The sequence below is a fragment of the Cucumis sativus genome, chromosome 6 (assembly GCF_000004075.3).
Source record: "Cucumis sativus cultivar 9930 chromosome 6, Cucumber_9930_V3, whole genome shotgun sequence".
NCBI lineage: Eukaryota > Viridiplantae > Streptophyta > Magnoliopsida > Cucurbitales > Cucurbitaceae > Cucumis > Cucumis sativus.
Window position 1 is genome coordinate 23182159 of NC_026660.2, and position 25820 is coordinate 23207978.

Genomic DNA, 25820 nt, shown 5'->3' on the forward strand with positions numbered 1-25820 from the left:
ATATTTAAAATCTTCTCAAATTTTAATTAAATAATACAATAAAATATATTTTAATAACAATATATCATGTAAAAAGTGGAAAAAATTGATAAGTATGATACATTAATATAAAAATAGTAAGAGAAAAGGTTCATTAATGGGTTATATATAGAGACTTCTAAAATTGTTATATATGTATATTATATGTAGCATAGAGTTGAGAAGGGTTAAATTCGTTGGTGTTCAAATGTATTTTTGAAACAAAACTTTAACGATTTCCATCCAAAACTAGTGGAAATGATATTAATGAAAGTTTAAGTTTATTTTTATAACTTTTGAAAGTTTATGAATATTTTTTTAGATAAAGTGGAAAAGTATCTCTTTCTTGCATGGTCGGGTATTAAGGGTAGACCCGAGGGAGTAGAAATAATTAGAAAGGGTAGTTTAGAGTTTTTAAAATGAAAGCACACCCACATGGTGTAGAAAGTGTATAATATGTCTTTACACACACCAAGTCGTCCTAAGTCGTCCAAGTGGTTTTACAACATTCTACGTCAAATGAGGGGAAGAAATGAATCCTCATTTACTCAATAAAGAAATGATTATAAAAAAGAATTGATGAGTCCTCCTTTCCTTTGCCTCTATTAACAAACCATAAAAACCAACTGCTCAGTCGTGTCGTCTGCCACTTCCTTCAATGGAGAAAAAGTGAAACAAATCTCCCACTTCCATCTTCGTCGCTAAGTTTCCCTCTCTTTTCCACCCAAAAACAACCAACTCATTTCCCCCTCTCACTCCCCTCAAAAAACCCACCAAAATATGCGCCTCTTTTTCTGCTTCATCTATGCCTTAGCCTCCGTCGTTGCTCTCACCCTCGCCGGCACGGCGGTTATCTCCCCCGGCCCCAACCATTTCCTTCTCCACAGAGCCTTCCCCCACTTTCCCTCTCCCCACTTTCACTCCCTCAAAGCTCGCGACCGCCTCCGCCATTCCCGCCTCTTGCGACGACTCGCCGGTGGCATCGTCAATTTCTCCGTTAAAGGCTCCTCCAATCCTTTCGTCGGGTGCGTCGTCTTTTCTTTGCTTACACTTTTCATTTCATAGTCGTTCAGCGATGATCGTCTGTCTTAAAAGTTAGGTATGGGTGGTTTCCTCAGAAAACCCAATTTGTTTTTTATTTTGGTTTTTTTTTTCCCTTTTGCTTCAAGCTACATGGAAGTGAATTGGTTTGTTGCAAAGTTTTTACTGTCTGGGGTTTTTGAATTGTGGATATGAGTTTTGGTTTTTGTAGGCTTTATTTCACCAAGGTGAAGTTGGGAAATCCTGCGAGGGAATTCAATGTGCAGATCGATACTGGGAGTGACATTTTGTGGGTCACTTGCAGTCCTTGCGATGGCTGTCCTGATTCGAGCGGACTTGGAGTAATGTTCTGTTTTTCTTTTTATATATATGTTTTTGTTACTTCTTTTGAGTAATGAGTAATGAGGAATTCTTTGAGTTTACCAATAATGGATATCATATCATAACTTACTTGCAAAATAGAGAGTTTTTTGCTTGATGACCACATAGTGCTTATGGTGTTTTATCTGTACAGATTGAACTCAACTTATTTGATACTACAAAGTCGTCCTCTGCTAGGGTTCTTCCCTGCACAGATCCAATATGTGCAGCAGTTTCAACTACTACAGATCAATGCTTAACCCAGACTGACCATTGCAGTTACTCCTTCCACTATCGGGATAGAAGTGGAACGTCCGGCTTTTATGTTACTGATTCGATGCATTTTGACATACTTCTTGGGGAGTCAACTATTGCTAATTCATCAGCAACTATTGTTTTTGGGTAAGTTGATAGATCTTATTTAAACGTTCTGTATCTGTAAAAATATTGGATTTGAACTGCGAACAATTACGAAGGGTGGCAGGGTTCTCAAGTCTTGAAGAAATTTACCAGTTATGTGCTAATTTATTTTGGTTAAAACTTTTTTCTTTTCATCGAGCTATGGTTTGTGTTACTTATGAAGGTTGAATTCACTGTGTACGGTGTATCTATTGTTATAATTGTGTACCAGCATGTGATTTCATGGAACAATGACAGGGTTGGAGGGATTATTTTTTGAAAAATATTTATCGAAACATGTTTTCCATGGTGGCTTTCCTTTACACACACGCACACACACATGTTTCTATATGTACATGTATGCATTTATGTATAAAGATGAAGACAGATTTTAACCGAACCTCTCAAACTGCCTCAGTGCCTTGTAGACTTAGGTATCATGTTGTGTATCACCAAGTCGGTAAACCCATTGTAGATTTCAGCCCAAATATGAATTTGATATTCCAACAATCAGAAGCCATTGTTTATGTCATGCTCCTGAGCTCAATTAATATTTTACCAATAATACAATATTTTGAGGCTGTAGCATATTTTGTCCTTGATAACTACAGACGTAAAATTAGCAGTGAAATGCACTAGATCTAGATGTATATTTATCGAATTGAAAGAAAGTTCTGCTCTCCTTGCCACTTTACTTGATTTTTTTATTCCACTTGTTTATTTATTCTCTTCTGGCTGGGTACCTGAAATTACTGCTTTGTTTGGTTGTCAATGCAGGTGCAGCATATATCAGTATGGGGATTTGACTCGGGCAACCAAAGCACTTGATGGAATTTTTGGGTTTGGTCAAGGGGAGTTCTCAGTTATTTCACAATTATCTTCTCGAGGGATAACACCTAAAGTGTTCTCCCATTGTTTGAAAGGAGGAGAAAATGGAGGGGGTATCTTGGTTCTTGGTGAGATTCTGGAGCCCAGCATTGTTTATAGTCCACTTATTCCATCTCAGTATGTCTTCTATCTTGTGAAAGATTTGGTTATTGGTTCTACTTTTCTTAATGATATCCATGAAATTTTGGATCCTTATTTTCCCCTCCCCCCCAAATATCCTGAGAATTATAAACCACAATGACTTTCATGAATGACTCCAATAGGATCCATCTTTGATCAGATTTTATAGAGACATACTTACCTTCATCCCACATCACTTGTTTTAAGGGTATAGTTTTCAATTGGGAGGAACTAGAAATTTGATATGTTGGTAGTTCATATAAGTGGTTGTGAAGAAATTGTCATTTTGAAATTGCAGTAAGGCCGAAACCTCTTGTGACCGCTGCCCTTGGAAATATTTCATAATTTTCTCACAATCAGTATTTTTAAGATCAACTGAAAATCTCTAGTTTGGAGCCACGGCAATAAAATCTCAAATTATGCAACCCAACTATAATTTGAGATTTTAAGACTGGCATCATACATCAAAAGAGGGATAGCCTCCATGAAAAGAAGAGTTATGCCAAGTTTGTCTTAATGCTAAAAAATATGGAAGTTTTTTCTTTTCATTCTAATTAATTGTGCCATATTTTGTATTTGAACTCCATGGTTCATGGCTGTTCTTCCTTCATCAGGGGATGAATTCTACTTTAACAAGGAAACTTGTACAGAAATATTGCACTGTCCTTAACCCTCCTTGCCTATTGTGTCACTCTTTCAACGTTGTTGTTCGTCTCTGGCAACAATTTTTTGCTTTTGCTTGTTTCCTTCCTCATGTATTCTTTTGTTAGAAATATATATGTATTCTATGTGTTTATAATTTTATCATTTGTTCACGGCTTATTTATTTCTTAATTGAAACCAGGCCGCACTATACATTAAAGTTACAGAGTATTGCACTCAGTGGGCAACTGTTTCCAAACCCCACCATGTTTCCTATATCAAATGCAGGAGAAACTATTATTGACTCCGGGACAACTTTGGCATACCTTGTCGAAGAAGTTTATGATTGGATTGTCAGTGTGGTAAGTTTGTTTGTATTCCTATATGTCTCTTAGGGTTAGGTTTGATTTCTTTGGAGTGGTTGGGATTCCGTTGCTTGCTTGCAGTAAACTTCATGACTGTAATATATAATTATTGAAGGGATGATTCAACTAAACTGATATCAGTTGGTGTTGATTCAACATGATTATCCTTTATGCAATAGTTTGTGGAGAAGTGGTATTCTGCCGATTAATATGACTTTATCACAATAGCTAGTTGCAACTCCAGTTATATTTCTATTTAGGCTGTTCTTTCATGTCCTGTGCTGCAGAGTCCTTTTTTTATTTCATTTATAGGAATGCCTTTAGTCTATTATCTGACACCTCTGTATCTGCACTGTTTGATTCTCTCTAATAGTAAAACTGTTATCTCTCTTTGCTTGTAGACATAGTTAACACACTGTTAGTGTCGCATGAATCTTTATTTCTGTCATAACATTATTAGCTATTTATCTCTCCTTCTGGCCTACTGTTTGCAAGCAGTGTTCTGGTAGAAATTTTGATAATGCTCTCATCTATATGCACTGGTTCTGATTTTACTGTCGCTTCCTTGCAGATAACTTCTGCTGTTTCTCAGTCAGCCACTCCCACAATTTCGAGGGGTAGCCAATGCTTCAGAGTCTCTATGAGGTGTGTGGCTGAACCAAATAATGTTGGAAACTATGATTTATTTTCAATGAGAAATGTGCCTTTGTTCTTTTATTTTTTCAGGAACTAACTGATTACATGTTTTTGTCTATAGTGTAGCAGACATATTTCCTGTCCTCAGGTTTAATTTTGAGGGCATTGCATCCATGGTGGTGACTCCTGAAGAATATCTTCAGTTTGACTCCATAGTAAGAGCTGCTATAAGTTTGCTTGCACACCATGCCAAATATTTTCATTCATGCATCCTGTCTTCTTTGAGATTTGTATGTTGAATTATGGCATTTGTATAATGCAAAACAATTTATCTTGCAGGAACCAGCCTTATGGTGCATAGGTTTTCAGAAAGCTGAGGATGGATTGAACATTTTAGGAGGTTAAATTCTGAATTTAATCTCAAATTTCCTGTAACAAAAAAATAATAAAAAGTCTCTAATTAGAATGGCCTAACCCATAATCACATTTATAATCCCAAATATATCCCTAACTAGGGTTCTCACAAATTCCACGCACGAATAGCCTCAGATTTCTATTATTTTTCTCAAATTTCACATGAAAAAAATCACCATCACCAAATAAAATTGAGTAAGTTGTGGTTTTTTGCCATGAAATGATAATGAAATAGTAACCACAGTCGAACATATCATCATTTTCAATGAACTTCATCTTCATTTTCAATGACGACCACCCTTTCATTTTGCAGATCTTGTTTTGAAAGATAAAATCATTGTCTATGACTTAGCTCGGCAACGGATTGGATGGGCGAATTATGACTGTAAGTTCGACCAAGTCGTAATGCATAAAGTATTTCCCTCCAAATCATTTCTGAATCAAGATAACTGCTGTTTGACAGGTTCGTCGTCCGTAAATGTTTCTGTAACATCTGGAAAGGATGTTTTCATCAATGAAGGACAGCTGAGTGTAAGCAGCTCCTCAAGGAAGCATTTCTATCAGCTGCTCAACATTGTTATTGTACTACTAATACATTTAAAACTGTTCTGAAGTCCATTTTTGATAATAACCCTGAGGATTCTCGTCTTCATTATTTGCGCTAGCTGCGTTCCCCTGGCCAATCTGTATTTTGAATGCTTGGTCGGGCTGCTCATCGCCAACCTGCAAAGAGCAAACGTTCCTGTGCTGCCTGCATCTTACATCTGGCTTAAAATGCAGGCACCTTTTTCTTTGAGCTCCTTGTTCAGCTGTGACCCACTAAAGGGTCTTCTCTTAGGTGAGAGCTGTACATTTTGAAATTTTAGTTCGATCTCTGATAAGGGGTGTGTTTCTATAGGAAATGGGTTGTCAATAGCCTCCTCAGGTAGAAATAGAGATTGAGAGAGTTGACATTGCTGTATGCATGTTCTATTCATCACATAGAGTCTGATAGATTAATATGTAAAATCAGCTGTAATTTTGTTTTAGTTCATCTCGACAGTCACTTATCATTTGATTCAAACCGTTTGATCGATGATGCTTCGGCTAAATGCCCTGATTTCAAAAGTTATTTCTAGACTCATTGCTATATGAGCTTTCTTTTTATCCCCATAGAACCAAAACTAGAGCACACCTACTTTTTAATAGCTTTTGTCCAATTATGTAATTGAAATAAATGCTTCGTTGATTCATAATACATATGGCCAATTTGGTTCCCATTTTTCACAATGTGGTGACAATGCTTAGGCAGTTAAACACCTTTTTATTAGAAACTATTTCATTGATCTTATGAAATGTCCAAGTGTACGAAAAAGATCAAATTAAAGGGAATATACTTATTCACACATACGAGAAAGAAACATTGAATGTAGCAATTCGTGAACTTTCTTTGGAAGATTACAATATCTTTCGATACTATTTTCAAATATAATAATATTTTGTAAGAGTAGATTTTAAAACAAAATTAAAACTCTTTAGAGTGAGCATGATAGACCAAAAAATCGAGCCGACCAACTAAATTGAAGTCGGTTAGTCAGGATCGGTTTCAGAAAATTTCAAACTGAGAATTTCTAAACATTATTTTTTAGTGTTAAACCAACCCGACAAAAAATTAATCGATCGATCGACCGACTCTTACTTATCAATACTAGAGGTCAGCTTGACACTTTAAATTGATTATGGCCCATTTGGAGTTGGTTTTGTTAAAAAACAAAATCCAAATTCAATGATGACTCTAAGAATAATTGGAATTCTAGATTTTTTTCTTTTCCAACAATCAATTATGAATATCCACGTGTTTCTTTATTTAGAAAAATGTATAGTACTATTATCATATTCTCTATATTTGGAAGACAAATTTATGTCCATTATTTTTTTTTTCTACTTATAGTGGACCCATATCATTTTCTTTAAGCCATGCCATACGTGACAAAAAAAAAATAAACGTGATAACTAATATAAAGAATTTTTTCATATTACCTTTACCTTTATAAAAATAATCGTGGTCCAATTCCCTTTCTCTTATAATAATTATAGAGGTGGAAAAATTGAAACTTTCAATAAGAATCCGTGATGATTACTACTTAGTCAAGTTTATTCTTTGACATCTTATGCCATCTATCGTCTTTTTACTACATTAATGATAGTGAGATGAAAATTCCATACTTAGCCAAACTAAACTTTGAGATATTATGTGATCTAGAATTGGGGTAAGCATTCGTTTATAAACCTTGATACTTCGATTACCATTTTAACTAAATATAATTCACTTAGGCACGTTATTTGGTCGAATGTTTGTTTGTTTAATGCCCTTATCCTTGAGAAGTATGAGCTACAACAAAAAAGGATGTTGTAATATATAAGAGTTTTATGTTTGTTTGTTTATTACGTGGACGTATTATATTTGGAGTTTATTTTGTTTGTTTTCTTTTCGTATATTAGTTATCAATTCAAGGAACATGTGATAAATGAAATATTATATTTTTAGAAGAAAAATAGTATTTTTTTTTCTAATGTTTTATAATATGGTTTCTTCTAACATCAAACTAACCAAATACGTATACTATGATTTTCTTATTAATTTTCAAATTGAAACTCCCAAAATCGAATTGGTTTTCAAATGGTTTCAATTGTTTTTTTATGTTTTGGTAATTGGGTTTTTTATTTCAATTCTTTCCTCCAAAATCAACATGTAGATGTAGTGTGTATGATGATCGAACACGTAAGTATACAATTTTTTTATCAATCAATTTTAATATGAATGAAAAGGAAGAACATGATTTTAAAAGAATATTTAAATATTAAAATAAAAAATTAGTTGCAAAAGTCACGTTTAAATTATAAGTATGATATTACAATCATACTCTCATATACTTTCTATTTGACGAATTTATCATCCATCTCAACATGTGAGCTTTTATAAACAAATCTTTAAAATATTGTAAACACAAATATTTAGGTACGGTCAAGATCGCACCTATTCTATCAATCAATTGTCCAATAGTAAGTTACCACATGTATTAGTTTCGGTTTTTTTTTCCAATAATTTCTAAAATTGAGTATTTTCATCTCTATATAAATCCTACAATTCCTACCAATATTTCTCATCACTTCATCACAGAAGAAATTTTAGCTTTCCAAATAAAAAATGGAGTCCCTTCTTTCCACAACCACAACCTCTGTTCCAAACTCACTCGCCCTCAAATCTTTGCTTCCATCTCAACCTTCCATTATTCCACACTCTTCCATTCAACTTTCCAACAGAACCAAAACAGTCAGACGTTCGAATTTCCCATCATTCCTCGCTTCTCTTTCGAAACTCCCTAAAGGTAGTGCTAATAGTAGTAGTAATAATAATACTAAGACCAATGCTGTTGTTGATGGCTCGATTGCGATCGTTACGGGGGTTCCTGAGGTTTCGTGGAAGGACTTGCAGTACCCAGCAGGGATGCTCGGGGCCATTCCCAAACGGCCGGAGGTTATTGATGAAAGAAGGCAAATGGAGTATTTGACAAATATATTGTCTTCTAAAGTCTATGATGTTGCTATTGAATCTCCATTGGAACTTGCTCGCAAGTTGTCGACTCAATTGGGGATCCAACTATGGCTCAAGAGAGATGATTCTCAATTTGTAAGTATACATTAAATCATATCCAAACAATATTAACTAATAATTAAAACACTTTTACATGTCTTATAAGTACGTATTATATATTTTAAATATAAATTGACCTCTCATTCCTTTGCTTTTAGAATTACTTAAAATATCCTATACTAACGTGCATGAACATGAACAACAGTATCTACTAATAAGTTTGGTGATCATTGAAAAGTTTTCATGTTGTATATATACACTTTTTTTTTCCATTTAATTGGTCAATGAGATATTTTCGTCGCATTTCCAACACAATTCTCTCATCAATGCCATAAGCCTCCTACGAATGGTCAATCTATCAGATTAACTTCTGAAATTTATCCTCTTGATCAGCGCACTGCCCGTTTAAAAAACTTCTGAATTTATCTTCTCTTTTTGCTTTACCGTATAGGACAATTCTACTAACATGCATAGCTAAGTTAAATAGCATGCCTTCAGATATGGAAAAAAAATCACACTTCTACCGAGGAGTAAGCAGAAAAATAACACTAAAAGAATTAATGAAGAATACAAAAAAAAATTATGTAAAAGACTCCATAACCGTAGAACAATCACGGCTATATATCACCGTGTGAAAAGATGGGAGATAACAGTTCAAACAAAAAATGAAAAATGGCGGTGAATGAAATTATTGTTTGTAAATTACGACTTTTTTCGTGCAACAACCTATGTGGAAGATTGAAACTCCCATCTCTAAGGATGAAGAAAATCATGTCAATATCACTTCACCAAACTAACTTGACATTTGTAGATTACAATTATATGATTGGTTTTAACCTGCTTTGTTTTCTCTTTTTGGGGGAAAATTTTTTAGGTGTTCTCTTTTAAGATTCGAGGAGCTTATAACATGATGGCCAATCTTCCCAAAGAAGCATTAGAAAGAGGAGTTATTTGTGCTTCAGCTGGAAATCATGCACAGGGAGTTGCATTAGCTGCTGGAAGATTAAGAACTGAGGCCATCATCGTTATGCCTCGTTCCACTCCTCCAATTAAGGTCACACTCATTTCTTTAATTACGACTTAAAAATTTCAAATTTAGTTCACGAACTTTCAATTGAAGGCGCTGTCAGAGAAAAACAAACTTATGTTCCCTTACATGTTAAAACATTACAGATAGAGGCAGTTCGGAGTTTAGGTGGAAATGTTCTTTTACATGGAGATACTTTTGATGACGCACAAGAACATGCTCGACAACTGAGTAAAGAACGTAACCTTACAATCATCCCTCCTTTTGATAACGAAGATGTCATTATAGGTCAAGGAACAGTTGGAATGGAAATTGGACGTCAAATGAGAGGTCCATTACATGCAATTTTTGTCCCGGTTGGTGGTGGCGGTCTTCTAGCCGGTGTTGCTTCATTTTACAAGCTAGTTTTTCCTGAGGTAAAAGCTCAGTCGTTCCTGTCAGTACTAAACATTTAGAAAAGTCATTAAATTCCAAACAGACTCTTGATATATTTGTAATACACAGGTAAAGATTATTGGGGTGGAGCCAAACGATGCAAATTCCATGGCATCTGCATTACATAATGATCAAGTAGTAAAATTAGAAACAGTTGGAACTTTTGCAGATGGTGTGGCTGTTAAACAAGTTGGGGATGAAAATTTTCGAATTAGTAGAGAACTCATTGATGGTATTGTTCTTGTTGATAAAGATGCCATAGCCGCTTGCATAAAGGTTGTTACCTTTCTCATCTTATGTTATTTTGTTTGATAACGCTTAAACTACAATGACCCCTGCTGATCCCCCGAACACCGGTTTCCATAAAAAAATATAAAAAGATTAACAAGTGTTTTGTTGTTCGTATAATTAATAGGATATGTTTGAGGACACAAGGAGCATATTGGAACCAGCAGGGGCACTTTCAATTGCTGGAGCAAAAGCATATTGTGAATACAATAATATAAAAGGAGTGAATATTGTGGCAGTAACAAGTGGTGCAAATATGAACTTTGATCAATTAGGTAGCATTGCTGATAATGCTGATTCTGGTAATCAAACTGAGGCTACTTTTGCAACTATACTCCCTGAAAAACCCGGAAGCTTAATAACATTTTCTGACTTGGTAATTTTTCATTTTATTCCAATCTTCAATTAATTACATTAGATATCAATTAGTTTTAATCTTCATATTATATCATAATTTTTATTTAATCAAATTCATAATATAATTGATATTCAAAATATGCAGATGGGATCAAGAAGCGTTACCGAATTTAAATATCGATTCAACTCCGAAAAGAATGCAATTGTGCTTTATAGGTAAATTAATTATTTAAAGTTTGACTTGTTTGTGTTGTTAATTATTTTTAATTTCATCATGTTGGAAGTATTAGCAAATATAGTAGAGTACAATGTGCAAAAGAATTTGCAAAGTAATAAAACTTAGATTCAACACAGTGATCATATGATAGTCTATATCATTAATAGTAATATTGGACTTCATTAATAATATATATAGAGTTCTGTCCCTAATAGGATCAGACTTTATTTGTTACACTTATTAGTGGCTACTTATTAGTTAACTGTTAGCCTTATATAATAATTAAGTTGGGTGGTTTTTTGTTGGTAGTGTTGGGGTGAAGGTGGCATCAGAGCTGGGAGAAGTGAAGAAAAAGATAGAATCTTCACCATTTGAAACTTATGATCTCACGAAGAATGAACTTGTTAAGGATCACTTGCGTTACATGGTAATTAATTGATTAATTATTATTATTGCTCAACCTTTTTTGCTGTGGCCTATTGTTATATTTGAGCTTTTAATGACATTCTAGAACTATAAGTTTTAGTGTCTAAGATTGGTCTCTCTAACTTACTTAAGTTTTGCAGATGGGAGGTAGATCAAGCGTTCCAAACGAAGTTTTCTATCGTTTTACCCTCCCAGAAAGATCGGGAGCTCTATTACAATTCCTAGATGCTTTCAGTCCACGTTGGAACATTAGCTTAATTCACTACCGTCGACAGGTAAAAAGCTATATGATCTTAATTAACTAAATTTAGGATCACATAATTTAATTTGCTAATTGAAGTATCAAATATGTTTGGTGTTTGAGCAGGGTATAATTAGTGCAGATGTATTAGTTGGGCTTCAGATTGAAGGATCAGAAGAGGCTGAATTCCATGAAAGTGCTAGAAAGCTTGGATTTGGTTATGTTGTTGTTTCTAATGATCCAGCTTCAAAGCTTCTAACACAAGTAGTGTAAAACAATAAAATATATATCATCCTTTATATGTGGTTTTCCTTTTAAGTTTCAGTTGATATATGTATGTAAATTTATGATCAAGAGGAAGAGCAAAGTGCGAGAAATAATTAGCTCTTTCTGTTTGGTTTTGATGGTGAAGTTTTAATTAGTAAATAAACATGGAGCCTATAATATGGGTGGAATAATATTAATATTGATGGCATGCATAATCATACATTTGTATGGGAAAAAAAGGAAATAATAATTATTGTTGCATCTATTTATAAATTTAAATAAAATAATGCAAATTTTGATCTAACTGTTCGAATTTATTAGAAGAAACATTAACAACATATAAATTTTACTATCTTTACAATTTTTAGTAATAACAATGTTATACTCCAAATGATCATAAATATTACCCTATTTTAATTTGGGCAGTGTAAATGATAAAGTGTTTTCATTTAGTTCGTTTGTGTATATCACCTAAACAAGTCAATTTATATCATTCACATTCAACTGAATAAAATTTATATCATTTGATAAAAGAAAAATTGTTTACATTGAATAAATTTGATAAACAGTAAATAGTAAAAACGCCCGTATAAAAATTATATTTGCATATGAATGTTTTTTTAAGAAAAATATTTGTACATATTTGATGTCAAAGTCTTAAATTTAGGTTTAATAAATGCAATGTGACAAAAGAGTTATACTCCAACCCATATTAACTTTTTATTACTAATTTTGAGGCTTATAAGTTGGATTTTCCTAACAATTGTTAAAAGAAAAAAAATGCTAACAAAAGATATACTTCTTTTTATTTATTTGAGCATTTTTTAATTCTTTTATTTATTATACTAAAATCATATATAATAATTTAAGGAGGTTTTTTAAAATTATAACGGCAAAAAAATTTACACTTTATATAACAATTTTGAAAACATAATGGATATAAAAACGGTCTCACACTCAACACACAATTAATTGACCTAAGTACACAATCTTACGTATTTATTTCCACATAATGAATATAAAAAATTTATTAAACAGATATATACTAATTTGAAGCTTTTGACTACATGATTTTTCATCAACTATGCATTTAATTATTTGTTCATGTACATTATTGGGATTTTAAATTTGTCAAATCTTGGAAATCCTATAAAAGACAAAATATGTATTATATATATTATCAAAATTAAGCATATCACAAAGTAGATATTAACTAAACTCAACTCTTATCTCTTTCATAATTCTTATGGCCATAGTCTTTTAAGATTTTTTCATATGTGATTTATAGGAGATCAAACATCTGTTGTTATTAGACATACTTAATAATAGTAATACATATAGTTTTTATTTTGAAATGTACATAATTTGTCACTTGGATGATCTTAATTAGTTTAGCTGATTAAGTTATGTTTTTTTTGGGTCTTTGTAAAAACAAATTATTAAGTTTTAGGGTTGATTCGAAACATCTTAACAGAACACCAAACTGAAGAGTGAAATATGGTGGTGTTTTGAGTAGGAAGGGGTATAATTAGTGCAGATTGTATTACTTAGTTGGGATTCAGGTTCAAGAATCAGATGAAGCAGGAAAGATACAGTACTTGGGCCAGATTGTTATAACATATCAACCTTCTTTAGTTCTAACTCGAGCATCATCTGCAAGAAGCATTCGGAAACCCATAGGTGTTTCAACGTTAATTCTGAGTTTTTAGCTTAGCTTAAGTATATGTATATGTATCCTTTAACATGAATGATTGAGAAACCTTGAAAATTCTTTATTTTCATTTACACCATATATAAACTAAGCTAGACGATTCTTATATAAATGAAGAGAGAGAGAGAGAGCTTGAGTATAAATATAGATAATGAAAATATATATTAATATTTTCCGATACAAATATGCATTATATTATAGTAACTCATCATCAGCCCTTTTATTTTATCCATCAGAAGACCAAACAGAGAGAGCTTATTTTTTTTGTCAGACACACACTATGCTCTTCCTTGGGATAAATTGTAACTACAATTAAAATTAATGACATAATTAAATGACTTTATAGATCCAAATGAAAGGTAATTGAAGGAAGCACACAAGGGTGATGATGATGATGATGATGATATGATATTGGTTTTAGTTAAATGTTTGTGAAGAGCTTGGATGCAGGATCATTATAAGAAACAGCAGCATAATCAAACCCAAGCTTCTTAGCACTTTCATTCAATTCATCCATCTCTGAATCACGAACCTGAAGTCCAATTAATACATCTCCACTAATTGTACCCTGCACAAAACACAACATATATATATTCATTTATACTTCAGTTACCAATTTAATTTACTCCCACATAAATTTAATCTCATATCAATACTTTAATTATTAGCTTTATACCTGTCGACGATAGTGAATTAAGCTAATGTCCCAACGTGGACTTAAAGCATCTAAGCACTGTGATAGAGATCCTGGCCTGTCTGGGAGAGTAAAACGATAGAAAACTTCATTTGGAACGTTTGATCTACCTCCCACCTGACATAAATTACCACAGTGTATATTTTCAAACTAGCATATATTTTAAAGCTCAATATGAGGAGAGGATAATTATAAGAAGGATCAATTATAAGGATTAACAATTTTAGACATAATAATGAAATGTATATATAGCAATATTTTAAAGAAAAATTGCAAACACAACAATATAGACTTCTATCAACTATACACCAATATTTGAAAATGTTACTATATTTGCAACGGTTGTTAACAAAAATTACCATGTAACGGAAGTGATCCTTGAATACTTCATTATTCGTGAGATCAAAAGTTTCAAATGTTGAAGATTCTATCTGCTTCTTCATATCTTCAAGTTCTGAAATCTCACTCAGCCAAACACTACAAATAATAATAATTATAATTATAATAATGAGAGTAAAATTAATTAATAACCAACACAAAACCTTTAAAATTATTTACCTATAAAACACAATAGCATCCTTTTCAGAGTTATGTCTGTACTTAATTTCTGTAATGTTTCTTGATCCCACCTACAAATTAATTAAATTCAATTATATATATCACATGCACTATTGTAATTAATTAGGATCAACATTAAAAGTTAAAACTTTTATATTAAAGTAATTAAGTAATTAAAGAAGATCAATGGAATAATGGACAAATTACCAAGTGAGATAATGCTGATTTTAAGGATCCAGGTTTCTCTGGGAGTATAGATGCAAAGGTAGCCTCAGAATCAACTTTACCAGCAATGCTACTTAATTGATCAAAGTTCATATTTGCACCACTTGTTATTGCAACGACATTTACTCCTTTGATATTGTTGTATTTATAATATGCTTTTGCTCCGGCAACGGCAAGAGCTCCTGCAGGTTCCAACATGCTCTTTGTATCCTCATACACTTCCTGTTATGATATCGACAAAAACAAACAAACACATGTTTCAATTTCCTTCCTGTGGATCCAAAAACTTAAAATTTTAGATTATTTTAGAAATAGAAATGATGAAATAACGTAACCTTGATTGCGGCAGCCATTTCGTGTTTATCAACAAGAACTATACCATCCACGAGTTCTCTACTAATTCGAAAAGTCTCATCCCCAACTCGTTTAATATCCACACCATCAGCAAAAGTTCCAACATCTTGTACTTGTACGACTTGATCATTATATAATGCAGATGCCATTGAATTTGCATCATATGGCTCCACCCCAATAATCTTTACCTGTTGTATATATGATCATGTTAATTACATGTGTTTAATATATTAATTAATTACGACATAAAATATAATATATATACATATATATATATATATAGGGTTCTGTTTAGAATGATGAAGGAATCAGTCGTACTTTAGGATAAACTAGCTTGTAATAAGAAGCAACACCGGCGATAAGACCACCACCCCCAACAGGGACAAAAATTGCATCCACTGGTTCTCTCATTTGATGTCCAATTTCCATTCCAACTGTGCCCTGGCCTACAATGATATCTTCATTGTCAAATGGAGGTATTATTTTAAGGTTTTGTTCTTTACACACCTGTTTAGCATGTTCAAGTGCGTCGTCGAAAGTATCTCCAAACAAAACAACATTTCCTCCCAATTTCTTAACTGCCTCAATCTGTTGTTATAATAATATAAGTAAGCAAACAAGCTAAAATCATTTACGGATCCAAATATCTTATTGACGATAGACTTTATATAAAAAAAGAAAAAGGTAAAAGCTTGAACCAAGGATATATAGAAGGGACTTGAAAATCTTTTGGTAAGTTAATCTACTGGTAAATCTATCTACCACTAGATTAACTAACAATTATAATATTATGGCAGCCTGTAATATATATTATATAGATGGCATAAATTTGAGGGATTCAAGATCGTAAAGCTTAACTAAATTCGCCCGAGACCTGAGTAATATAATTAAAAAAAGATAATCAAATAATGAATAATATACCTTATTTGGAGGGGTTGAACGAGGCATAACAGTAAGGGATTGAGTTTTTAATTTAGAAGCAGCCAATGCAACACCTTGGGCATGATTTCCAGCTGAAGCACAAATTACTCCTTTTTCTAAGTCGTTTTTTGAAAGCTGTGACATCATGTTATAAGCTCCTCTCAGCTTGAACGAATACACCTGCATGCAAATTTGAGAGTTGAAGATGAAAAATGGTATTTATACGTTTGATTTTTTTAAAAAAAAAAAAACATGAAACGAAGCCTAAATAATTAATTTTATTTACCGGGTGTGTATCTTCCCTCTTCAGCCATATATTGACTCCCGTTCCTTTAGATAAATTAGGTGCAAAGTGCAATGGGGATTCAGAAGCGACATCATACACCTTAGAACTCAAGATCTTTTTCAAATATTCCATCTGTTTTTGTTCATCAATAACCTCGGGCCGTTTAGGAATGGCACCGAGCTTCCCAGACGGGTACTGCAGCTCTTTCCACGACACAACCGGAATCTTAATCGTAATAGTCTCATTATTCTTAGGATCTACAACCGTGGCATGTTGGTCCCTTTGAGTTGTTGGGCGGGGTTGTTGTTCCCACGGGTTTGGCGTTTGGAAATGGAAGCCAAGGTCTGGCCTTCCCCTTCCCCTTCCTTCTTGATGTTCCCATTGGTCTTGGAAATGGCGGCCGCCATCTCCTGCCCTTCCTCCTCTTGGCTGTTCCCTTGGCCAAAATGACATTTTCTTGATAATAATATAAAGAGTAATCAAAAGCTCCTTTGTTAGTTTGGTGCTGAAAATGGAAGTGGGTATGTTGGGTTTAAATACAAATCCAAATGCTCCATCTACGCAAGCTTTCCCTAAAGGGAATAGAATAATACTTTTCTACTTCTTCCACGTAACCCCATATATATTTTCTAATCATCTCATTTTCCTCTTTTCAATTCTAGTTTATACCCCCACTTGAATAATAATAACAACTTATATACTTATTATTGTTTTAATTTTTGGATATTTTTAAATATACCAAAATCAATTAAAAGCATTAGTTTCTATCCAACAAAAAGAAGTTTGTAGAAAAATAATATATGTAAAAATAGTTTTAAAAATTAGGATTAAAGTTGTGTATGAAAAATCTAAAATATTGAAAAACAAGATGAGGGAAGATAAGAATGAAGTGTTGGTTAAGGAAAGATAGATTTGAATAATTTGAATCCCAATTATTGTGAACTGATTTTCAATCCTACCATTTTGGGAAAATCTCTTCCTTTATGTCCTTTCCATGAGTGCAATTATTATTTATTATTACATTTATATATATATATATAATACTAAGATATATTCTCTTTTCCATCACTATGGTAAATTTGAGAGTCAAATTTAACATAAATTTCTAAAAGAAATTGAAGTGTAATTATAAGTATTAAAATATTTAATATTTCAAGGGCAATAATTTTTTGCATGATAGGTAAAAGGGAGCTCTACTACACAATTCTTAGATGCTCTTAATTAGTCCATGCTGGACATTACCTTAAGTTCACTACTGTCAATGGATACAAAGCTACACGAACTCCTGAATCCAATTTGATTTATTAATAAATTTTGATTGTTTGTTAGGGGATGTTTTGATCTTATTTTAGGTGAGTCAACAAACCAACCAAACTAATAAAATTTTCTTATATTTGAATCCAATTCAACTCAAGTTGAGTTGAATTATGATCAAACGACACAAGTTGTATTGGATTGGTCGATTTTTTCTAGTCACGAAGTTAAAGTAGTAAATTTATATATTCACACTTCAAATTTGAAGGATGCATGCTTATTTTCATATATAGCAAAAATGAGATCTAACTATTTAAGAACATAGAAAAATGGCAAAGAGTTACAATTTTTCTTACCATAAAATCATAATTAGAAAGATTCATACATGATGTTTGATATATATCAAATCCATCCAATAAGTCACATGTGAACTCACTTTTTGTCTTTATGTAATAATTAGAAGACTAGTACGATTAAATTCAATGAAAAAAACATATAGAGATAGTATATATTTAATTTCATAATTTGGAATGCAATGAATGCAATGTGACAAAAGAGTTGCACTTATTTTGAAAAGAAAAGAAAACGTTGGTGCATTAGTCCAAATATCGCAAACAAACTCCTAAATCACCAACCCTTTAGAAAAAAAATCAGAACAAAGGTTAGAAAAACTTTAGAACGCATTTTTGTAGTCTTTAATTTAAAAGATAAATTATTTTTTAAAAAATTCAAGTATTTGGAAAGAACCCCAAAATTGTTTTTCATGCTTATTTTAATCAATTTTTACAAAAAAAAAAGAATAAAAATAATATTTTCTTTTCTTTAATAAATAATTGTAGATGGTAAATAACAATATTTTAAAAAAATTGTAAATATAACAAAATTTGTTCCATGATTAATCACTATAAACTATAATATAAGAGTGGCCTATCCCCAATACAAATTTATCATTAATAGATTTTGTTATTTTTGTAATATTTTATAAAAAATATTGTTATATTATTTTTAAAATTGATATATATTATAATTATTCTAAATAATTATTATTTTTATTGTATATATATCAAGCTATTTTAGCAATATATGATCGAAATATAAAAGATATATCATGAAATGATAGAGATATACCAAGATAGCATATTATTTCTAAAATCTTTATGAGATATCCTATATATCGTTATATATCGTTTCATGGATATATATATATATATATTGAAAAATATATAATATATATAAAATAATTATTTTAAATAACAAAACTATTGAATATTTATATAAATGATATAGTAAAAATTTACTTAGATATCAGCATGAATAACAAAACTGTTATATTTTGAAAACTTCAGATTGTATGAAGGTTATTTAGAAGTTTGTATGGAGCTTCTTTGTTTTAACTGGACCATCATCTGTAAGAAGCATTCGGAATCCATAGTCCATTTATATCTGCAAAGTCGTCTCTGGTCTTTCTTCTCTGCAGGTCTTGATTTGGCTGCCGTTTCGTGTCGAACCCAATCATGCATACATTTTATTCAACTCAAACACATCCACTAAAACTGAAAGGATCATCTGCACCATTCTTATTGGTACTTCCCTCTATTATATTGCTTGAGAACATTCGATTCTACGGATATATATAAATCAATTTTCAACTTAAATTGTACTTAACATATCATCATCTTGGTTGCTCCAAATTACAGCTTTTTTTTCTTTTTATTATTACACTGCCACTTCTACTTCTATTGCCCTTAAAGGGAGAGGTTTTCCTCTCACTTCACCTTCTTAAATTAAACTTTTGTATGATCCTAAAACTCCTACTTTTCGTTTTATTTCAATAGAATTATTGCTTTTAGTATAAGACATGATAAGAGTGTTAAAACACGTGGGGGTGAAGTTAATGGCTAGAAAAGGGGTGACGTTTCAAGAAATGGAAAAACAATAAACAAAGATGTGTGTAAGAAGAATGAGTGGAAGAAGTTTCTCCCTTTATTTCAAATATAATATCCATAAATATATCTCGACTTTAATGGTTATAGTGTACCAACCATTGTTGCCATCCCCTTTTAAATATGGATAAATTTGAGAAGAAAAAGAAATGTAACCTATAACCATAACTTTACCCTAATAATTCAAACTCTATATCAGACATATGTCGTAAACATTGTAATTTAATTTGTGTAAAAAATATATATAAATTTTTAAAAATTTTAAATTAAAAATATCTTTACCGTTAAAATTTTGTTTAAAACTTTATTTTTATTTTTAAGAGCGCAAGAGAGTATTAAAGAGAGAAAGAGGTAAAATAGAGAAATAAAAATGTGCTACCTATGTTTATTTGTTCATACAATAGTGATAGATAGTATTTTCTAACTTAAGAGTTTTTTTCTTTTTTCTTTTTAATTTTTGAAAGTTTAATAATATTTAAATTACTAATGAATTTCATCAATCAATCATATTAAAAAATTAGGAGTATTTACTAGATACTTAAAAGTTTATGGATATATATATTTATCTATAATACAAAGTTAAGACGTAGAGAAAATGGTTAAAGTAAGATGGCTTGACATTTTTTCCCTTAAAATCTCAATTTTACAAAAATATAAAAAGTTATTTTAATTGAGAAAAGTTTTTAAAATATATAAAATATAATAAATATGTAACAATATATCAATTATAGGTTTCAATATGTCAAGATAGTTTAGCACGAACATACATAGATAATATTTTATCATAATCCATCACCATAAGATTATATATAAACAGTTATATTTTGTAAACGTTATTTGTTTATAAATTTCTATTATATTTGAAAATAACTTTAAAAATATGATTAAATTAGGGATAGAAAAGTGGATAAGAATAGTGTCATACCCACCAAACAAAACAAAAATTAAAATAGGACGAGTACAAATTTCAAACTTTATTTATGATTTTTGTTCCATGTATGGATTTATTTAGAAGTTATAACAGGACTTGGGATTTGGGAAATTATATTTTATTGGGATTTAAAATAGTTGTCGAATCTCTGGAGATCCTACAAAAGAGAAAATATATTATATATATGAAAGACATTAGCATAAAGTAGATAATAATTACATCAACTCTTAGACCCTTCTGAGACATGTGCACACAATCTCACAATCTTACCATCAATCTCTTTGATATTTATGTTTACTTTCCTTTTAAATTCCTGTGGCCATGGTCTTTAAAGAATTTTAAAATTATGTGGTTTTGAAAGATCCAACAAATTAATGTCTTCCAAGCAGATATAAAATATATATATATGTGTGTGTAAGCATATTTTGTCACCTGAGTGATCTTATTTTATTGTTTGATTTCTAAGAAGATTAATAAGGATGATTCATAACCTTTATATCTATAAATATCACATTCTTTGTTTTTATTCCTTTTTGTTATATACCCCAAACTAGTCTTACATTTAGTATAATTTTCTTGCCAATTAGTTTTGATTTTGCCCAATAAGTTATAAGTTGAATACAAATTCTATTAGTTTATATTTAGGAATATGTTTTATACATTAAAAAATTATATAATTATTATTTTACACAATATTATTATATAACTTATCTTTTTTAATACTAATCAAACTTTTAAGTATGTCTTTCATTTTATATCTAAGTTGCAAAATATTACAAATTCATTTATGAACGTTTGAAAATGTTAAACTTTTTTAGTTTAGTTTCGTATTGATTTATAGGAGATTTTACTCTTTTTTTTTTACCTAATATCACCGGCACTGCACCCATGACCCATACCTCAATGTCGCACCCATCATTCTTCCTTTCATCATTAATTATTTATTATGTTTCATAAGTAAAATAAAGTAAAATATTTACGTAAAATTTTAGATTTTATTAATGATAAAAATGGATAGACTTTTATAATTAATTATTAATATCACTAATACATATCGAACTATCAATATTTATTATCGATAGAATTTAAATTTTTTTATTAAATGTTTTGTCAAATTTGTTATTTTTTACCATTACCTTTTTATGTAATAAATTTAATTATTTTTGTGAAAAAGAGAAAACAACAAAAATGACTCTAAATAATAAAATTATATGATATTATTGTAAATAATAATTCTACAAATTTTCTTTACTAATTAATCTGGTTAATAACTTTAATATCGGTAGTTTATATTCAAATAAATATTTACTGCACAATAATTACAAGAAACAATATTATATAATTTGGATTCAAACTTATTGTTTTTTATACTGCATTAAATGGCCACCACCTAACCAAAAAGTTTTAGTAGACAGCTTTCAATAAATTTAATTATACCAATGTTTTCTTATAAAAAAATCCAAAAAAGGGGAAAAATCACCGATAGATAAACTATAAGATTACAAATTATAAATAAAGCTATAATAATTACACCAACTATGTTTTACACTTAGAAGACTATTTGTATTATATGCATATATTGTTTGGAAAGGGTGAATATGGAATCACTAAGTACTTAGGTTGATAATATAAATTTTTATATCAATCAAAGTATATGCTCGTTTCAATAAAATAGCAAAGAAATTGGTTGTAATCAAAGTGATCAGATTCCATATTTATATATTAGAGACGATGGATTTAAATTATTTAGTTTTATTTCTTTTATACCAATTCCAAAAGATCTCTCTTTTTATTATTGTATATTTTTGGGATGGTAAAAGATCTGAAATTGATTCATTACATAAGAACCACAAACTAAACTTATAGAACAGTATAAATTAAATGATGCTCAATAATACATGATTTGGGTTGCTAGAAAGAAGAAAAAATAATATGTAGTACATCACACATGGTTTGATAATTGTGAGATACTAGAAGAGGTTCTGATAAAAGCACAGCTGATGAAAATCAAATAAATAAATGTTAAAAATGAAAGTACTTTGGCAATTTGGGTTTTATTATTATTATTTAAACGAGTTATGATTGTACATGATAACAAATCGAATCAATTAGATATTATCAAATATTATTATATACAAAATAAAATGACCCTATAGTTTAATTGCACATAATTTAATATTCTAAAAGAATTGAGTCGACATAATATAAATTTAATATAAATTACCAACCTTAAAAAACTTACAAATATATAGTAACATTATTTTATTTTGTACAGGTGACAAACTATGTAATAGATATCAGGTTGAGTAATGAAATTATTGATTTAAATCTATATATAAACTATGTAAAATTGAAATATAAAAAGAAAATATACATATATATATATATAAAGCTAGCAATGTGTGATTTATATGAAGGAGGATGTATGAGACATTGCAAAGTTAAGCACAATAATTGACATGCACATTATCCAAGACTATCATTGGAGTTTTGATTTGAAACTTTTCTTCTTCATTAAATGTATATAATATTTTGAGTTTGAAATTATCTCAAATCTTATCATCCATATTTTGATTTTTAAATTTATCGTTACTTAATTTATACGTGATTCTTATCCACTCTTCAACTAGATCTTTTATGACTCGTACGAAAGAAAATTCATATTCTATTTTATGTTTTTAAATTTATTGAATCTTACGAAAGAAAATTCATATTCTATTTTATGTTTTTAAATTTATTGAATCTAACAAATTTGTATTTAGTAGACAATTTTAATCGTATATATTTTCAAAAACTATTTTTATATTATTCTCTAATTTAGATGGTTCAAACTTTCACATTCATAATTTTATATTTTTAGTCCAATCATATTTTCAATTGTAAATTTAAAAATGTCATATTATATATATAAAAAGGAGACAAAACATTAACAAATATAGTTAATTTTTGTTTTGTTAAGTTAGAAATTTTAGTAGGAGACAATCACATAAAATGATTAGAAATAACTTATATTTCATTCTAAAATGATTAGAAATAACTTATATTTCATTCTAAAGGTAGTTTTAGGGTGAATGGTAGATTTTGTTTGAAACATATAGATATTAAATATTTGAAATTTAAATGTATATTTACAAGATTAATTAATGTTTAAAAGTTAAATATATTTGTTAAATTTACTAATTTTGTACATGAAAATCAAAGTTTTAAGCAATTACTAAAAATTAAATGAATGTAAATTAATAAAAAGAGAACATTTTCAAATCCTTTATGAAAGGAAAAGAAGAGAAAACATGATTAGAGCATTGACTTGATCTACGAATAATAATCCTTTATCATTTCTTCTTCTTATTATTATTGGGAAAATGAGAAATGATAAAAGTTGGATAATTTGTATTTAAACCCACATGTACACACACTTCCATTTTCTTCACCATCAACAACTTTAATCATCATTCGTAGAACCATTGTTGGTTGCACATTCAATTCCATGCTACTGCTACTGTTACTGTTACTGCTTTTCAATAGAGTAGTAAGTAACAATAAAATGTATTGATGTTAAATTGATTTTATAATGCTACTGCTACTAGTTTCTTTTATTAAAAAAAAATTATAATATCAATAAATTTATTTAATTTAGATACTACAATAAATATATTGATGTTAAATTAATTTAAAAATAATAAAACTATTTATAAGATATAAAAAAAAACTAGATAAAAATATCTATAACATAGAGCAAAATTTCAAATATATAGTAGATTTTTATTGATGTCTATTAAATTTAAAATCTTATTATATTTATAAATATTTTCATTACTTTCACTTATTTTAAATCTTATTTTCTTATATATTTATAAAAATTAATAATATTTAATTTAGATATAACAACAGCTTAATTTTATATTTTAAAATTATGCTTTAACAAATCTCTGAAATTTTAGTTTTATTTTTCTAGCGAGTCTTTAAATTTAAATTTAGCAAATTATAGATAGTATTTATCATTTTTCATTTCTAAAAAAGCATAACAATCAATAGTAAATGAACTTCGTATTGGCAACCCAAGAGAGAGGCCAATGCTCAAACCCATGAGAAAGGCCAGACCACATGATCACCAATTCCCGAACGCATGGGACTGCCACCCAAGAAATCAAAGGGACCATGGCCCATGATCATAGTACAACAAGTTATAAGGCTCCAGTGTTTGTGATCCTAATAATGAGACTATCGTTCAGCTTCCAGTAGCTTCGTGTGGGAGGAGCTGCAGTACCCGTCGGGGGAGCTCGATGCGGTTCTGAAATGATCGTAGGTAATTGAATGAGAAAAAAATAGAAGGCGTATTTGACTAAAATTTTGAGTTTTAAGGTCTAATATGATGTCACTTCTAATCAATTTCTTTTCCACTTGTTGCACTTTCTTGTGTTTGATGGATTGTGAGTTAATCTTTGGCTAAAGAGAGAGGACTCACACTTGATATATCATTGTTACTAAATTAGACTTTGATTACGAGTAAGTTTCTGTATACTTTTTTTTTTGTCAACAACTATAATATAGTAGTATCTCTTGATAATCAAATGTCGCTAGATATGTAGATTTGATCATCTTTATTGAGCCTAAATATTTGGTTAGTATTGGCTAGTTTTTTATAACAACTCGTCTTATTAGGCAATAAAAACTTTTTAAGATATATACTTTAAAATTTTAGCATTTGATAGTAGTGTTCTATTCTAAATAATTTCTGATATTGCAGGGGTACTCATTTAGGGTTAGAGGAGAGATTATAACATGATGGCTAATCTTCCAAAGAAGCGTTATTGGACAAGAAAATAATGCATAAAGAAGAGACTGAAAAAGGGTACTCATATTCAAGATTAGAGGAGCTTCTAATATGATGGCTAATAATCTTTCTAAAGAGGAGCTTAAAAATGGAGTTGTTTGTGCATCAACTGGTGGAGACTACACACAAGCAGCCCTTTCTTTGGCTGCCAACAAAATAGGAATTACTGAGATCGCCATTGTTATGCCTTCTACAACCCCTTCAATAAAGGTGCAAACTCTTTTCTTCGTTTTAGCTAAAACCCTCCACTACTTGTTAGAAAGAGAAATGGTGTGGATAACACAAAAGTGTGGAGAGTAATTGTTTATTCTAATATCACGTAACGTTTAAAAAC

General features: G+C 30.4%; 3 protein-coding genes across 3 annotated transcripts; 2 read left to right on the forward strand and 1 right to left on the reverse strand.

The window, feature by feature from the left end:
- Positions 1 to 594: 594 nt before the first annotated feature.
- On the forward strand, positions 595 to 6120 carry LOC101205203 (aspartic proteinase-like protein 2). Its single transcript, XM_011659378.2, has 10 exons — positions 595 to 1043; positions 1271 to 1400; positions 1574 to 1821; positions 2596 to 2823; positions 3671 to 3830; positions 4405 to 4478; positions 4591 to 4684; positions 4809 to 4869; positions 5197 to 5268; positions 5347 to 6120. The coding sequence occupies exons 1-10, from the start codon at positions 799 to 801 to the stop codon at positions 5493 to 5495; spliced, it is 1461 nt and encodes a 486-aa protein (XP_011657680.1). The 5' UTR covers positions 595 to 798; the 3' UTR covers positions 5496 to 6120.
- Positions 6121 to 8018: 1898 nt separating this feature from the next.
- Positions 8019 to 11976, forward strand: LOC101205446 (threonine dehydratase biosynthetic, chloroplastic). Its single transcript, XM_004143321.3, has 9 exons — positions 8019 to 8553; positions 9392 to 9571; positions 9691 to 9960; positions 10049 to 10255; positions 10395 to 10643; positions 10770 to 10840; positions 11151 to 11268; positions 11408 to 11542; positions 11635 to 11976. Exons 1-9 carry the CDS (start codon positions 8071 to 8073, stop codon positions 11779 to 11781), a joined length of 1860 nt encoding a protein of 619 aa, XP_004143369.1. The 5' UTR covers positions 8019 to 8070; the 3' UTR covers positions 11782 to 11976.
- Positions 11977 to 13631: 1655 nt separating this feature from the next.
- On the reverse strand, positions 13632 to 17042 carry LOC101205445 (threonine dehydratase biosynthetic, chloroplastic). The gene is made up of 9 exons (XM_004143241.3): positions 16525 to 17042; positions 16239 to 16418; positions 15636 to 15905; positions 15299 to 15505; positions 14946 to 15185; positions 14739 to 14809; positions 14540 to 14657; positions 14163 to 14297; positions 13632 to 14054 (listed from the first exon to the last, which is right to left on the reverse strand). Exons 1-9 carry the CDS (start codon positions 16975 to 16977, stop codon positions 13908 to 13910), a joined length of 1821 nt encoding a protein of 606 aa, XP_004143289.1. The 5' UTR covers positions 16978 to 17042; the 3' UTR covers positions 13632 to 13907.
- Positions 17043 to 25820: the final 8778 nt, after the last annotated feature.